Source organism: Acromyrmex echinatior, chromosome 5 (assembly GCF_024713525.1).
Source record: "Acromyrmex echinatior isolate Ae372 chromosome 5, ASM2471352v2, whole genome shotgun sequence".
Lineage (NCBI taxonomy): Eukaryota > Metazoa > Arthropoda > Insecta > Hymenoptera > Formicidae > Acromyrmex > Acromyrmex echinatior.
In genome coordinates, this window is record NC_141856.1 from 7,055,728 (window position 1) to 7,071,810 (window position 16,083).

A 16,083-nucleotide genomic window follows, 5' to 3' on the forward strand; every position below is an offset into this window, starting at 1 on the left:
TAAATTTCTGCAATAAAGACCTCAATCATGTAGATAATTATTTTGTGTATCCGGTTAAAAATGATTTGATTTAGTATACTTAATTTAAAACATTAAAAAACAAAAAAGATATGAATGAAGATTTAAAAAAAATAATAAAGTATTAAAATAATATAATTTATTACATAAAAACAGAAATCTTTAATTTTTTATTTTCCTGCTTTATCTTTTTCAATCATAAATAAAAGTCATAATTTATTATATTTTAATGTGCGACAGTTTTATTTATTCTAAAATTATAAATATAATATATAATATATATTTTTATATTTTTTTTTTAATTTTTTGTATGGTTTATTTTGTAATCTGATTTCGCATATAGTATTTTATAAACAACACTTTTCGATATTTAAGCTTCCCAGAGCTCAATGCTGAAATCAACTTGGCAATCAAAGTGTTAAAATATTCTTTTACCATATAATACATTGAATTTCTTTAGGCACAATGTATATAATCGAACTATATATATATATATATATATAAATTGAGGTAGATTCCAATTGATTTGCGTTTTTGCAATGTTGATTTTGTCGATGTGTTTCGAACTTATATTTAAATAAAAAGATTTCAATCTTCCTGTCTCATGTATTACTAAATAGTTGAATTTAACAGATGCAAATGCATGTATTTTGCACACATGGCACGTGTATACAATTGTCGTACTGATGAAACAGTCGGGACTAATCGGAAGTAATCGGGACGTTCGATTCAGATTTGACGCTCACGCCTTTCGAAGCTTGAGTGCTAACAAGTGCCAATTTCCTGTCCCATAAATCTTTTCCAAAACAATTGTATATAATTCCGGAAACGGATAGATGAATATGTATTAAAACGTTCATCTGATGAATTTAGGCCCGTGCAAAGGGCGTTCGCGAAAGAGCTGGAAAGAGCTGACGAAGCTCCATGTACAAACGTGTCGCATCATTAGCAATGACGTGGATATAGGTTAAGTTCTCATTCACGCTCAAACAAATCAAATCGCCAAGTATATCGAGCAATTTCTGACAAAGACAATTGTAAATAATGTTCGAAATCACAGACACGCAAAGTGAGTACAAGGATTCCTCTTGTCAATATTGAAAGAGATTCTTTGTATTAAACCGGCGAATATTCGAGATATTGATTGCATTTTGTTGATTGTACTATAAGGGATGTGTTCCAGAAATTGGAGTGGGACTGGCGGGATTTGGGATTTCTTTTCTGTTCCTCGGCGTACTGTTACTCTTCGATAAAGGTTTACTCGCTATTGGAAATGTAAGATCACTGCATGTTTTTTCTTTATTATTTATTTATGTTAAGTCTTACCGGATTGACCTTTTGGATTATTCCTTGTAGCTTCTGTTTATATCGGGACTGGCATGTGTCATTGGACCGTGGAGGACGTTAAACTTCTTCTTTCAAAGGCATAAGATAAAAGCCAGTGCCTCGTTTCTAGGAGGTGTTTTCGTAGTACTTATGGGTTGGCCCCTTGTAGGAATGATTTTAGAAACCTATGGCTTTGTATTACTCTTCAGGTAAGTATTGTATACTTAAATACTTCTACAACTACAGCACAGTGGAACTGCAATATAACACACTAATACCTGTTTTTCATCAACGTAGTTTAATTTTAATCTCAGTATAATTCACCTTTTTCTAGTTCTAAGAATTAGAAAAAGATAAAGAATAAGTTGAATCGAAATTAAAGTTAATCTATATAGAAACATATAAAGGAAATATTAGCCTGTTCTTTTTAGTTGAACTTTTTACATAATTCAACTTTTCTTTTTTTCTTGACAACATGAAGGAAAAATTAATGATTATGCAAAATAAACTTCAGCTGAAAAGAACAGACCTATTCAACTGTGAGAAAACATAGCGAGTGCACTGGCTGTGTTTAGCAGACCACAACAGTTTTATATCTGTTTTGTAATTGTTAGTGATAAAAATATAATCCAAGCGCGAAGAAAACTTCACAACAGTTGCAAAATAAATATTCTGCTGAATGCAGTCATCGTTTCTACATATGAAAAAAATTTATTATAAAATCTCGAATAACTGATGTCCATTAATAAATCCATGTTTTGTGACAGATAATTCATCACATATATTTGTTTCAGTGGTTTTCTACCAGTAGCAATAAATTTTCTACGAAGAGTACCTATATTGGGAACTCTATTAAATATGCCTGGTATCAGTCGAGTTTTGGACATAATAGCAGGTGATTCTAATCGGACAACTGTATGATACAACTATATATTATATTAAAACCATCTATATCTTTTTGCTTGGAACCTGTACATAAACCAGTCAAATGTTCATGTTTCATATTTTTTTTGTTATTTCCGTTTAAGAACGTCAGCTGTCAAGTTTTGTACAAAAATGTAAGAACTTACTTATTTCTTATATAAGTCGTTATAAGAAGCGCCATTAATATAATGAATTTGTATCTTTCGAATTTATATACATATAACTTATATGTATTGATTATGTCAAGGGTACACTTGGTTACATAAAACATTCCAAGTTTTTTTTGTAAAAAAAAAGGTAATATTCATTTCCTTCATCTTAAAATATCCATCATTGTAAACAAATCCATCAGTAAACAAATAATAATAACAACAAATGTACCCTTCTCCTGATCAAGTAATGAATGTTTCGGGATAATGTAATAAATGGACGTGTTTAATGTGTTATTTATCATTAATATATCTTATACTTATTGAAATCAAGATAAAAAATATATCGAATTTGCATAAGACTTTTAAAAATTTTCGAACAAAAATATTTCAGTGTAACTTTAAATATTAATTTAAAAATGTATCAGATTAATGTTGAATACTAAGTACTTAAGTCTTCTTAACGGAATGATATTAAATATGAAAAAAACATACAATATGTATAATTTTAAATTGTTAAATCTTTGTCAATTTTTATTAATTTTATAATTAAATTTTTGAAATAATTTAATGAAATTTATTACATTAAAATCAACTTCGAAAAAATGTTTTTTATTTATTTCAAGGAAGAAAAATAATTACTGAATGTATGAAATTTTATATCATTTTTATTGATTTGCTGCTTTCCCTGCATGCATCCTAACATGAACAGATTAGATGCATACATTCTGAGTAACGCTTTTCTTCTTACATGGTCGTCTGGAGTGCGAAATTAAATTATCGTCCGTCAAAAATTAACGGACTGGCTGATTACCATTAAAATGATAGCTTTCATTAATTTAATTACGAATTAATTATGAATTATCTACAACGGGCCGAGAATAAGGGCGGGGGGCGGCCCAGGCTACGCGCCCCGCCATCGCCGTGATGACATTTCGTCGCGCGTCCTCCTCTCTCGATGGTTTCGCGTGCGCTGATACTCTAGGCAATTTATTACTTTCAAGTACTTTGATATTCCAGTCTACTCAGCGTAGCGTGTATGGAACGTTATCCAAGTAACAGGTGTTCGCGATATTTTCGCGATTGTGCTTGTCTTTTCAACGTTTTTACAATGGAATACGAAAATACGTAATGTCAATCGTTGCGGGAAAAATACTGAATCCGGCAATAAATTAAGCAAATTCTCTTCTATTCCTTTGTTTATTTTTGCCGAGTTTCATGCACTTTACGAATTGCTACGTCGACCGTCCTCAGCCTGAATTACTTATTAATATCGCCGACAGCGTTTCTTCTGTCTGTCGGTCTGCGGGAATCGCTATCAAATCGGATGATGTGGATAATTAATGACGATGTCAATGATCGTGAGAGTAATGAGACGAGGATCGTATTAACGCTTTAAAGAAGGTTTTTAATTTCATCGTACAATACGAGTACGAGCGCACCACCTGTGCCACGGAGAACATTAGAGAACGCGCCCTTGAAGAAGGCATTACCACCTTCCGTCTTGTAAATGGTGGCCCAGCAATGGAGAGTGTTTTTGTACAAAATGTCAGTCTTGGCACGGCCGGACTGCATCATCATACGCCTACGTACTGTATCGAAGGGATAAGACACAATACCCGCGACAGTGGTTACGGCCTGCAACAGATTCAGAATGAATAAATAAAATGCAGATTGCATCAATTTAGTAGAAATCAATTTAGTAGTAAAATCATCTTACCTGGGCAATACCCCATGAAACGAGGAATGGTGTCTTTTTGGGGTCTGGCAGCATACCACGGGCAGTGTCATAGAAACCGAAGTAAGATGCACGATAAATGATGATACCCTGCACCGATACACCGAATCCACGGTAAAGACCAACGATGCCGTCAGCTTTAAAGATCTTCGTCAAACAATTGCCTAATCCTGTGAACTCACGCTCACCGCCAGCTTTGCCTACATCGGCAGCCAACCTAATGGAACAAAGAAAAAACACAATGTAGCATAATTTTAAAATTTTTGATATTATTTGGATATTTGTAGAATTATTTATTTGTACGAAATGTACAAATATAAAGGGACACGATGGTGAATACAAAATTAACGTGATATTAATACTTTTATAAGTATCAATATCAAATTATAAGTATCAATATAGTATACTTTTATAAATTAAATATAGCTACATGTTTTACTTCTCATTGCGATAAAATTTAAATCGGAAGTTTATAAGAGTAAAAGTAATTGTATTAAATTAAATTTAATTACAATTATTAATTGCTCGTTAATTGCACGATAAATTCTATTATTAGTATAAGAATAAAAATTTTTATTTGTAGCGTGTAATTAAAACAACTTCTATTATTATATAAATTCAATATTCTATTATTAACGTAAAAATAAAACGCTCTAATTGTAAGTAATTTACCTGGTTCTGGCAAAGTCAAGTGGGTAGACAAAGCACAGAGAAGTGGCTCCAGCAGCACCACCAGACGCGAGATTTCCAAGGAAATAACGGAAAAATTGAGTGTTTTTATCAACGCCACCAAGGAAAACCTGCTTGTACTTATCCTTGAAGGCAAAGTTCAAGGCTTGCGTTGGGAAATATCTGATAACATTGGCGAAATTACCACGCCAGTAACTGAGGAATCCTTGTTCACGTGGGATACGAACGAAACAATCGATCATACCTGGAAAGTAATATATAATATAAATATGTAAATCGTGCGAAAATACGTATACAACGTTCTTGTAATACTTTATCATTTTAATAATTTTGATAACTTATTTTATATATAACTTATTTTATATATTAGGTGTAGTAAAAATAATGGATTTCTTTTTACTACACCTAATATGACTTATTTTATATAACTTATTTTAATAAATTGCATTATTTTCTACTTTAAATATTTAAAATGCTATACAATTCACAAATTCAACTATGTTTTATATGTTCTAAAATTATAGAATAGTTAATAGGCTACCATTTTTTTACTGTCACATAATTCGTAAATTATTTCGTAAGTTATCCTTAAGAAAAATTTAATTAAATATAAACTTTCGTGAGTCTGAGATTTTTAATTATATATGTTAATTATATATACAAAATAAAATATGCATAATTATTTATAATAGGCATAACAAATAAATTAGAAAGAAATACGTAATGTTTAACTACGAAACTATATAATTTTATATATTTTATATGTTACATATAATGGACATAAAAAAATCTTATACTTTTAAAGATTGTTCCCAATAAACTTTTCACTAATATAAATTTTAACTTTTCTATTAGCAATAGGAGAAACGAAACAAATTTTTTATTGCTCCGGATAAAAATCTGAAAAAATTCTGATACTTATTAAAACGAACTTTAACGGATTTTTTATCATCATAGATATCAGATTGTATTTTACTTTATTTTTTACAAATTTAAATTTGTTTGCCAAAATTCATAAAGTATTATTGCCATTCAAAACTCAACAATTGCCGGCAAAAGATTAAATTAAATAGAAGACAATAAAAGACAATAAAAGATTAAGAATAAAAGGTCTATTTCCTTGTACTAGATCATATTAGAATTTTCTTATTTTCGCAAAATATCAAACATATATTTATTTCATTTTAAATTTGAAAAATGTACACTAAACAGACTTATGCCTGGTTTATGCTTCGGCCTTAACCCTAAAATTCAGCCAATGAAATACAGATTTCAGTTAGGATTAATTAGGACTGGCAGCCCTATTGGCTGAATTTTAAAATTTTAAGGTTAAAATCAAAATATAGACCAAGAATGAAAAAAGACGACGATAGATGTCTAGAACGTTTTCGAACAATCGAGTAGCATTTTGAATATTTGATGTAGAAAATTGTCTCACTAATTATACATTATCATCTAAGTGTATCGACTTCTCTTGTAACTTTATTCCTTAATTTTATCTTTGTAATTTGACACGGTAACAATTGAGATTGCGAAGAAACGATAAGCTGCAAGCCATCTCCCGTTATCATTATGTTGTCAGCAATGTGACTCGATGAGATCGACCATTCCCGACTATAAAATACATTTATTAAATTCCTGACCAGTAACATTCTTCAGAGCATCAAACGAATGGGAATTCAACGTGTCGTCAGCGTGGATGAATCAGAGAGGAGGCTGTGAATGGAGGCGGGGGAATTCATGACGCGTGGAAGTAGAAGGCAGAAGAATTCGGTCTCGTGGTCGAACAAAAGGGCGGCCATGTTGGACCGCATCGTCATCGATCGGGGTCTCGGTGGAGAAGAGAGGAAACCGACGCGCTGCCATCTGGCTTTGGGAACGATTGGCCGTTCCAAACGAAATATCGATCCCATCGCGAAGGGCATCGGTAGATGAAGCGAACTTTCCGCTGCGTGCGAGATCGAACCGCTGCGCAGCCGGAGTTATGTAAGTCCGGCCGAAACTGCGGACCGACCTTCGTTACATAAAAGTAATGCGAAATTTCGTCGATCCGTCGCGTGTGTGTGCGCGCGCGCGCGCGCGCACACGTTCGAGTTTTCGCGTCGCTCGCGTGGCTGCGTTCCACACGCGGTGCGCGGCACCAACGACATGCATTACATAACGGCCATGTCTTTTCTTTCTCTTATCTCTTCGCTCGCGGCATGCATTGGGGCCGCTCGCCGCCGCGTTCGCGCACCGTGAGGAACAATAGGCACGTTCGAGACTACTTGGCCACTGTCACATGTTCCGTGTGTGCACGCGCAGGTTTCTACTGCATGAACGGTAAACCGATCGTTCTCTTTCCCTCGAATGAGTTCCGTCCTTGCCGTGACACTGGAAAAGCGCGTGAAGCGGCCGGCACTTCCCCAAACGATTTCCCACGAAAATCCAGAAAGAGCGAGACAAGTAGAGATATAAAGGAAGAGAATATATATACATATATATATAATATATTGGAACTTCCGCACTTACCCTTATACCGCTTATCCTCGGCGATTTGCTTGGAGATGTGCTGAACCTGCAGCAATAACTTTACGCGCTCAATGGGCGCGACAGTGGTCTTAGAGATAGCCGCAGCTACACCGCCGGCTATGAAATCCTTGGCGAAAGCCACGGGATCCGCGAGTCCAGACATCGTGATGAGTTGGTTGAGTGCGCGTATGTATGGGTGTTGGGTGAGACACGGGTAACGTAAAGGAGAGAGAGAGAGAGGAGAGACCGCAAATGTCTCTAACGCGCGCCGGACGACGAATGGCCGAGGCAGCGTACGCTCGTTGCCTCCTGCGGCTAAGAATAGCCGCGCAGGTCACGTGTGTAGTTTCGCGCAGCTACAGACGAAGCGACGTCGTCGCGCCACGTCGCCGCCGCCGCCGTCGCCGCCGCGGCTGGCCCATCCGCCACGGAAATCATCGTGACATTTCCAGCCGAAATTGCGCTTCCGCGATTGCGGTATTCGCGATCTTTCATCCTTGACGATTGGTCAATCTTAAGTAACCTAGTCTGCCGACACACCATCTCGATCATCCTGAGCGATTGCGGTCTCATTCGTCTTTCCAGTTTGAAAATAATTGCTTTTCGCGCCGTGGTGATGTCACGTCCTGTTGGGAACGGCCTATCGCTGATCGCGATTCCGCGTTCGAAATTATGAATGCGAAATTATGAATGGCGGGAACGGTTCATCCGGAATTCCAAACGGGCGCGGGAAAAAGAAAAATCGTTTCCGAACTTCCAATTGTTTCGTTCGATAGAGATTCGTACGAGTTTTATCTCCTCCTATCGAGGGAGAAGAGAACAAATGCTTTGTTGAATAATCGTAAAATAGAACACGCAATGCGTTGTGCAATTTTAATCAATGAATATATCAATTTCTATTAGTCTGGAATAAGTCTGATCTTGGTTTAATTTATTCTTTAGACTTTTCTAATTAAAAAAAAAATAAACTAAAAAAAGATAAGAACCAAGTTAAACCAAGATTAAAGTTAATCTAGTTAATAAAAAGGAGCATTAATGAGATTATATCTGTCTTTCTATTCAATGTAGATATAGTGAAGCGTCACTTTAATCTTAAGTTTAACTTACTTTTTATATTTTTCTCTCTAGTTCTAAGAATTCAAAAAGAATAAATTAAATCGAGATTAAAATTAATCTACATTGATAGAAATGGATATAGGTATGACTCTTTTCACCGTGTAAAATTAATTTCAAAATCATTTGAAACATATCTAATAAAAATTGTAATAAAATTGACTAGATTGTTTCATTACATTATTACGAAGGTCATTCACATTCTTTTGATTGAAATTTTATTTCGACACCATATTAAATAGACCACAGATCAATCTAATACTCATATGCTATTTATTAATTAATGAACTTTCGAAAATTCGAAAATTTGTATTCTTTCGCCATTATCAATTTATAAGTCGCGGACGATCGCGAGCACGTGACCGCGCGAAGTTGCGCGAGATTTCCTCCGAGAATCCTCGGCTATATTCACGGTGGTCGCGAGTTCAGCACTCAACTTCAGGGCGGTTTCGCGCGGAATTTTGCGCTCCTTCAAGAGTAGAAATTGCAAGGTCAATTCTCCCCCGAGGAAGGAGGTCAACGGGGCGCGTTGCTTGCGTAACCCTGGCTCACGGCCCATCGCATTACGGAGGATCCGCGCCAGCGAAGTTCAATGGAGTAACGTTAAAAGCGGGGTGTATTTATATACCTGCAAGAGAAAGAAAGAGAAAGAGAGACGGAGAGGACGAGATAAGCACGCGTCACGCGCGCGAGCGCGCGCGCGGAATAGCCGTGCTAAAATCAGCTGTCCCTCGTCACACGCACTCGTCACATGTATACATTCGTGTCGATATTAGAAGATTAGAATGCACGTATGGCACACTGTGTGCGCGCGCGCACGCCATCGCAGCGATCGATCTATCCACGTGTGTGAGTTGGGGAATCACGACAAGCACGTCTACTTTGACCTTTCGAGTCGTGCTTGGATCTGATTCGAACGACAGCACCTTGATACGATTCGATTTATACTTGACATTGTCCTCGCGGGAGTATTTAGAATTTAGAAAATGCGCGAGAGACTATAAAGTGCCGATAAGAAAAAAGAAATGCCTGCAGGGGTTCGATTGTCATGTAAATTGGTGGAAATTATACAAAAAATGAGCAGACTCACTAGATGTTGATCAATTATAAATATTCTAGTAAAATTATAAATATTGTTATTTTATAGTAAATTTGCTCATTCTTATAATTTTCACCACCCAAACAGAACTAATTATTACACACCAAAATGACGTCAAAACAAAGTTATCATTCCAAAGTTATCATTTTACTGATTAAAAATTATACTTTTTAATTAGTAGCAATTCTTCTTAACATCATTTTGACGTTATCGCGTAACTTGAGCAAGTTGTGATATACAATCAACTCCCTGGAAGGCCTTTGTTTTTAAAATCTAACCTGTTTATTCGAATTTCTAGATTCGAGATTGTTGAGAAAAAAAAAGTCATTCGTAAAAGTCATAATCATATCAATCATCACAATCTTATTTATAAATTATAAGTTCATTTAAATATCTAATGACGTCATGATGACGTTCTATGACATCATTATGATTTAATTATGACTCTGTATTCTATCTGGAACTCAAGGAAAAGTTAACAAAAAATCAAAATGACTTAATTTCGATTCTTAACATCAATAGACAGTCAAATTTTGTAACAAAAAAATCATCATTTTTTTAAACTTTCTCTTGACTTGGTGTGTTCCTTGGGAAATCGAGTGTTTCTCGGTGGACGGAAGACAATTTGTAGACGAGGTTTAAAATAAAGGCAGGAAAAAAAAAACATTATTTTTTATTCTTTCTCTTGCAGTTGTATAAATACACCCCGTTTTTTTCCTGAGCAGGAAAAAAATGTTATTTTTTATTCAGACCGACTTTATTTTAAACCTCGTCTGCATTGTCTCCCGTCGAGAAACACTCGACTTCTCAATAAGGAACGCATCAAGTCAAGAGAAAATTTTAAAAATGTTTTTTACATCTCATCTGCTTATTTTCTCTTGGTCTTGCATTTGTTAGAACGTTATTTGAGTTCCTTTCGATCCAATCGTAGTTTTGATGCAACGTGAACTCTTGGTTTAGCGTCAAACAGCTAAGTATTCGTATCTACATATTTGAGGATAAGCATCATGTTCTGGTGACGAAGAACAGAATAAAAGCGTAATCATGGTTGCTATAGGTGAATACGATTATGTGTTCTCCACTATGAACTTTTATTCTCAAATACTTTGCAATCGACGACAATATTCTAAATTCATAAAACTCGTACAGAAACAGAAATTGCACAGAAATTATAAAATAAGATAAAAATTAAGAAACGAAAAAATCATGCAAGTCTAGAATATAATTCTAATCTTATATACGTTTTAAATTACTATCCAGACAATTGCATGACTCTAAAAGACATTATAAAAGCGTCTCTTTTGAATACGCACATCTAAAAGATATCTGAAAGACGCTTTTAAAATCCTTTAGACATACATGTTGTCTAGGTATTTAATAGCCTTGAATTTACCTTTAAGAAATATTACATAAGAGAATGCGACGACTAGAACGACATGTGTTTGTTTTGATATGTCTTTTCTAATCGCTAACAGAGATAGATTAAGATTTATACTCTATGAAAAATATTCCAGACATGAAGTAGCTGATCAATCTGGGGATTATTGATATCTTTGGAACAAAACAGGAAAGCCGTGGACTTAGGAATACCCAAGAATATCTCGAAATATTTATATTTTATTGTTATGATAGTATGTGATAAAGATCTCAAATCGGATAAAACTGACAAGGAAGTTGCGTGATAAGAATTTTGACGAATCATTCACAGTAGGTATCATTGCTACGCAGAAATATATCTGGAAAAGCTGACGTTATCTTCAACTCGGACTCGTCGGAGATCGAATCTGGAATATTGCATATTGGATTAACTATCGACCTTGACGTTAAATTAATACCTACGACTGCGTAACTGCTTTAAGCTTTTTCTAATGCAAACTTTTGAGGTAAAGCACTCATCTTTTCTTATTGTCGAACGCTCAAGATCGCACGCGATCACAAAGCTTCGCGACATTTGAGTGACATACTCATATGTGATGCAATATGAGAGATGAGAAAAAATAAAAAAGAAATACGATCGTCGTCATCGTGAACTTCGATATGTAATCGGGAGCGACCACTGTCTCTTTTAAAACTATTATCCACGAACGCGTGTACGATATTTCGTGATTTATTGTCGTTACGCGTTCAAAACAACTTGGTATCTTTATTACGTAAACTACAAAGATCATGAATTAAATTAAAATTAATTACATTAGATAAATCATTAGATGAATCTGTTAAATAATAATTAATTAATCTTTCTTAATTAACATTTCACAAAAATTATTGTTAACAATTTTATATTTTGCTGATTATATATCAAGCTGATTGTTTTTACTATCAAGTTCCAACAAATAAATTGATGTTGTTTGTCATCAAAATGATGATAAATAATAAATATCAGCTTATTTGCTAGAGTGTCAAAACATGGATTTCATAATCAGAATGGATTTAAGAGAATAGATTTGTAGAGATCGATTCATTATTGCTGTCTGATGGACCAGTTGGTTGCGATCGACTTTTTGGCTGTCCCTGATAATTGGAATGTATATATGCACGCGACGTCTAAATAGAAATACATAAATGCAACGATCCTTTATATAATGTTGGAGTACAAAGAGATTCTATGATAAACTTTCGTGCGTTAAAGAATGCCACCACGTGGCATACAGTGTGGATATATTTATTTGCTTTATGTGTAGAAAGTATAATAGCCCAAGCAGAACAAGTTACGATAACGTCAAAATGACATTAAAATGATATTTTGGAGTCATTTTGATATTATTATAATAACTTGTTCTACTTAAGAGAGAGCTCGTGTCCCGAGACTTTGCGGGAAACAACGTTTTTCGGTATTACTCGTGCATTCATCATAAAAATAAATCCGCGTAAAAATAAACATGATGTGCCAGCGTTTGGTATCATTTTTAGCAGCACACTCTCTTTACTGGATTATTATTATTATGCTTGAAATACAGCTTATTTGTTACAATATAATCAATTTTACGAATAACTGTAATTATTATATGTATATTTTATAGATATATACATGTTGGATTTGCATAATGACGTAGCTTTAGCAGAACGACTTCCAGGTAACACATTGATGCAATTTATATATTAATGCAAATGCATTTTAATGCCAAGAACTTTTTGCGAGGAAATTCGTCCTTCATTTTTAAACAATTTCATGAGTTAATTATCTGGTCTAGTGAGTGATTCAGTTTCTCGCCCGACTATTCAAATCATCGAGGCGCGAAAAGCTCTGTTGGTATATTCGGCAGCGCTGGAACATACGAGGCGGATTCAACGCTATCTAGTGGTAGCACAGTAATAGACAGGCGGTCAGCGAACGAGGGAATAAAGCAAAAAAAGCATTAAAAAAAAGATATCGTGTAAACTTTGTGACAGGACGAGAGGAGCGAGAGGTGGAGTTGATACTCGGAGATACGCGCCGGGATTGAACCGGAATACTCAAGCGATGTGCTGAATCGCTTCTTTCACGACGGATTTCCGTCTTCGTGGACTTGAGGTCGGCGAGACGTCCAGAGCGATCGACTGACAGTAGTGACAGTGAGTATCCCTCCTTGATTTTCGATGTGTGCTGCCAATCCGGGTACGCTGCTCCGTGTCTTCATCGCTGCGTAATTTTAATTGAACGGCCGATCTACGTAATTATCCCGGATATACTTTGCACAAAGCGTTACCTCTCTAATCTGACGCTCGTATTTAAACGTCACGTTACACGGTCTACAAACCACTACTCTAATTAGGAATCTCCACTGTTCAATTTATTTGATTAACTGAACACACACATATATTTACATGTACACACATGTACGTGTTTATCCGTTAGATAAAGCATATTCTGTTTACGTGGAAAATATCGACAATTCAATGATGATGTGCAAAATTGGTCTCTATTTGATAAATAGTAGATTTGTGCGTAATGCTTTGTGATATTTTTTCTGATCCTCTAGTGATAAATGGTATAATTGTTGTAGGCATAATTGCACCATAATGATAACCAGATAAATGTTGCCTAAGGAGGAGGCAAAAATCAGCAACATGACTGAAGGTTGGTTATTCAATGTCTATGCTATAATAAATTTAGGAACTAATGATTTGTATTCTTATTGTAGGTGCAGAGACTCAACCAAATGCGGGAAATGAGCCCCAAACAGGTAAATCGGTTCATTAATAATTTGTTTTATATATATATATATATATATATATATATATATATATATACACGTGTACATGTATATATATAGCATAATTATAACTATGTAAACTATTATTAACTATGTAAAGTTAAGCATCAAGTCTGATATAATTGAATTAGCATTTGTTATAGATATCTGTTATATGACAGAGTGGGGCTTTATTTTTCAGTCTCTTCTATTATGTTTTATTATTCAACAGTAAACATAGATTTTAAAGAGAGAGTTATCAGATTATTTAACAAATGTTGACATACAATTAGATAAAATGTTTAATAGCATAATAAGATTTATATTGACAGCAAAAATTAAGAACATTTTGTTTGTTTTAAGAACATTCTTTATATATTATAGTATGCCAAAACATTATATAAAAAAGTTTTATTAATTTCAATACGAGTAGAATTAACATATTTCTAGTAGATAGGAATCACAAGTTTATGTTGTGCTCTTACAGAAGCCTTAGAACCAAGGGCATCGCATAGTGAAGGATTACACGAGGGAGTAGTGGAGTCAACATCGCAAGCTGCTCTTGAACCTATGCAAGAGCTTCTTACAGTTCATGGAGCTACGCAGGGAGAGAGTAGCGATGCTGTCAGTATTTATACTGCCAGCACTTCCGTGTCTGGCAATGGTAAGTTTGCAAACTGTAATGATAATATTATAATACGTATGTATATACATGTATAAATATTTATATTTGTATTATTTTTTAGAATCAAGTTCAAGTAGAGTCAGCGCGATAACTGTGGTGTTGCCTTGGGGTGCTCAAAAAGAGACAGTGAAGCCACAACAAATAGGAGATATGGATTTAAGACCGGGAGAGTACGTGATGCGTATTCTGTTTGCAGAATTCACTTTGCAGGCGGAGAAAAAGATGGAAGCTGTTATGACGGAACATGTAAGTGATTGTTGAAGCGATTATTGTTGTTGCAACAATCTTGTTTGAATGCATTATTTTCAGGAAAAACAATTATCGAAAGTTTTACAAAGAGGAGAAGATCCACAATTTGATCAACTGTTATCGGCTTTTGGTTCTGTCGCTGAACATTGTTTACCATCAATATTGAAAGCTCTTTTTAATTGGTATGAACGTCAGCTTGTTGACCAAGGTGGTGATCAGAAAAAACCTGCTCCTGGAAAAGAAGACCAAAAAGGAAAAAGGTAATAGAATGATAAATTGGTTTATCTTGTAAACATTTATAATAATAAATGTATCATTTCAGTATTATGTATACAATAGTATCAGGAAGTGTAGAAACAGTGGAAAGAAGCGAGGCAGATCTCTTGCAAGAGCGTAGAGATCTTGCCGTCGAATTTATATTTTGTTTAATGCTGATCGAAGTTTTACGTCAATTACCATTTCATCCTGGACATGAGGATTTAGTAACATACATAGAAAATATTGCTTTTAAACATTTTAAATATAGAGAAGGGTATGAACTATTACAATATGAACTATTGCAATAAGAGTGAAGAAAGAAGACATTTTATATATATATATAAAACTTGATCTTTATATATTTTTTCAGCATACAAAACGAGCCAAATGCAGCTAACATTCACATTATTGCTGATCTCTATGCTGAAGTGATAGGAGTTTTAGCGCAATCCAGGTTTATGTCAGTAAGAAAACGATTTATGGTAGAATTAAAAGAATTGCGAGCTAAAGAGCCAGGTCCTCATACTACACAGAGTATTATTTCCTTATTAATGGGAATGAAATTTTTCCGAGTTAAAGTAATTATCACATCCAATTAATATAATATTTAATATGTATATTATTTTGAACTTGTATTATGTTTTTAAGATTCTTTTACTTCTAACTAATGCGTGTTACATGAATTTTCAGATGGTACCAATAGAAGAATTTGAGGCATCGTTTCAATTTATGCAGGAGTGCGCACAGTATTTCTTAGAAGTAAAAGATAAAGATGTTAAACACGCTTTAGCTGGTCTTTTTGTTGAAATACTCGTCCCTGTTGCCGCTGTAAGTATTCTAGACCATAAATTATAATTCATGCATCATTAAACAATGTTGTAATTATTTGTATTTTTATATTTTAGGCTGTAAAAAATGAAGTGAACGTACCGTGTCTGAAAAATTTTGTGGAAATGCTGTACTCAACGACATTAGACATGTGTACAAAGTCTAAGCATAGACTGGCGCTTTTTCCATTAGTAACTTGCTTGCTTTGCGTTAGCCAGAAAACATTCTTTTTACAAAACTGGCATTACTTTTTAGCTATGTGTCTATCTCACTTGAAGAATCGTGATCCAAAGATGTGTCGAGTTGCGTTAGGTACGATTAAA

At 34.6% G+C, this 16,083-nt stretch overlaps 3 protein-coding genes and 1 long non-coding RNA gene across 12 annotated transcripts in view; 2 read left to right on the forward strand and 2 right to left on the reverse strand.

Annotated features, from left to right (window-relative positions):
• The first annotated feature begins 688 nt into the window (after positions 1 to 688).
• LOC105149159 (vesicle transport protein GOT1B) lies at positions 689 to 3,906 on the forward strand. The gene is made up of 4 exons (XM_011061384.2): positions 689 to 1,087; positions 1,202 to 1,293; positions 1,375 to 1,553; positions 2,139 to 3,906. Exons 1-4 carry the CDS (start codon positions 1,063 to 1,065, stop codon positions 2,263 to 2,265), a joined length of 423 nt encoding a protein of 140 aa, XP_011059686.1. The 5' UTR covers positions 689 to 1,062; the 3' UTR covers positions 2,266 to 3,906.
• Ant (ADP/ATP translocase) lies at positions 3,068 to 7,665 on the reverse strand. Its single transcript, XM_011061386.2, has 4 exons — positions 7,357 to 7,665; positions 4,828 to 5,089; positions 4,138 to 4,372; positions 3,068 to 4,055 (listed from the first exon to the last, which is right to left on the reverse strand). The coding sequence occupies exons 1-4, from the start codon at positions 7,517 to 7,519 to the stop codon at positions 3,813 to 3,815; spliced, it is 903 nt and encodes a 300-aa protein (XP_011059688.1). The 5' UTR covers positions 7,520 to 7,665; the 3' UTR covers positions 3,068 to 3,812.
• Positions 7,666 to 8,898: 1,233 nt separating this feature from the next.
• fry (microtubule binding protein furry) overlaps positions 8,899 to 16,083 on the forward strand; it is a 37,126-nt gene continuing 29,941 nt past the window's right edge. For 4 of the 9 annotated variants that reach the window (XM_087406668.1, XM_011061392.2, XM_087406669.1 and 1 more), the window contains exons 1-11: positions 12,583 to 12,642; positions 12,760 to 13,120; positions 13,552 to 13,625; positions 13,690 to 13,731; positions 14,228 to 14,404; positions 14,487 to 14,671; positions 14,735 to 14,934; positions 14,997 to 15,206; positions 15,303 to 15,510; positions 15,623 to 15,760; positions 15,838 to 16,072. In XM_087406668.1, coding sequence (XP_087262794.1) covers positions 13,583 to 13,625; positions 13,690 to 13,731; positions 14,228 to 14,404; positions 14,487 to 14,671; positions 14,735 to 14,934; positions 14,997 to 15,206; positions 15,303 to 15,510; positions 15,623 to 15,760; positions 15,838 to 16,072 — 1,438 coding nt within the window. In that variant the 5' untranslated portion in view covers positions 12,583 to 12,642; positions 12,760 to 13,120; positions 13,552 to 13,582. The other 5 variants (XM_087406665.1, XM_087406664.1, XM_087406666.1 and 2 more) reach the window with 5 other exon arrangements.
• Positions 12,489 to 13,544, reverse strand: LOC147909760 (uncharacterized). The gene is made up of 2 exons (XR_015545251.1): positions 13,255 to 13,544; positions 12,489 to 13,187 (listed from the first exon to the last, which is right to left on the reverse strand). It is a non-coding gene; the product is annotated as an uncharacterized LOC147909760 (long non-coding RNA).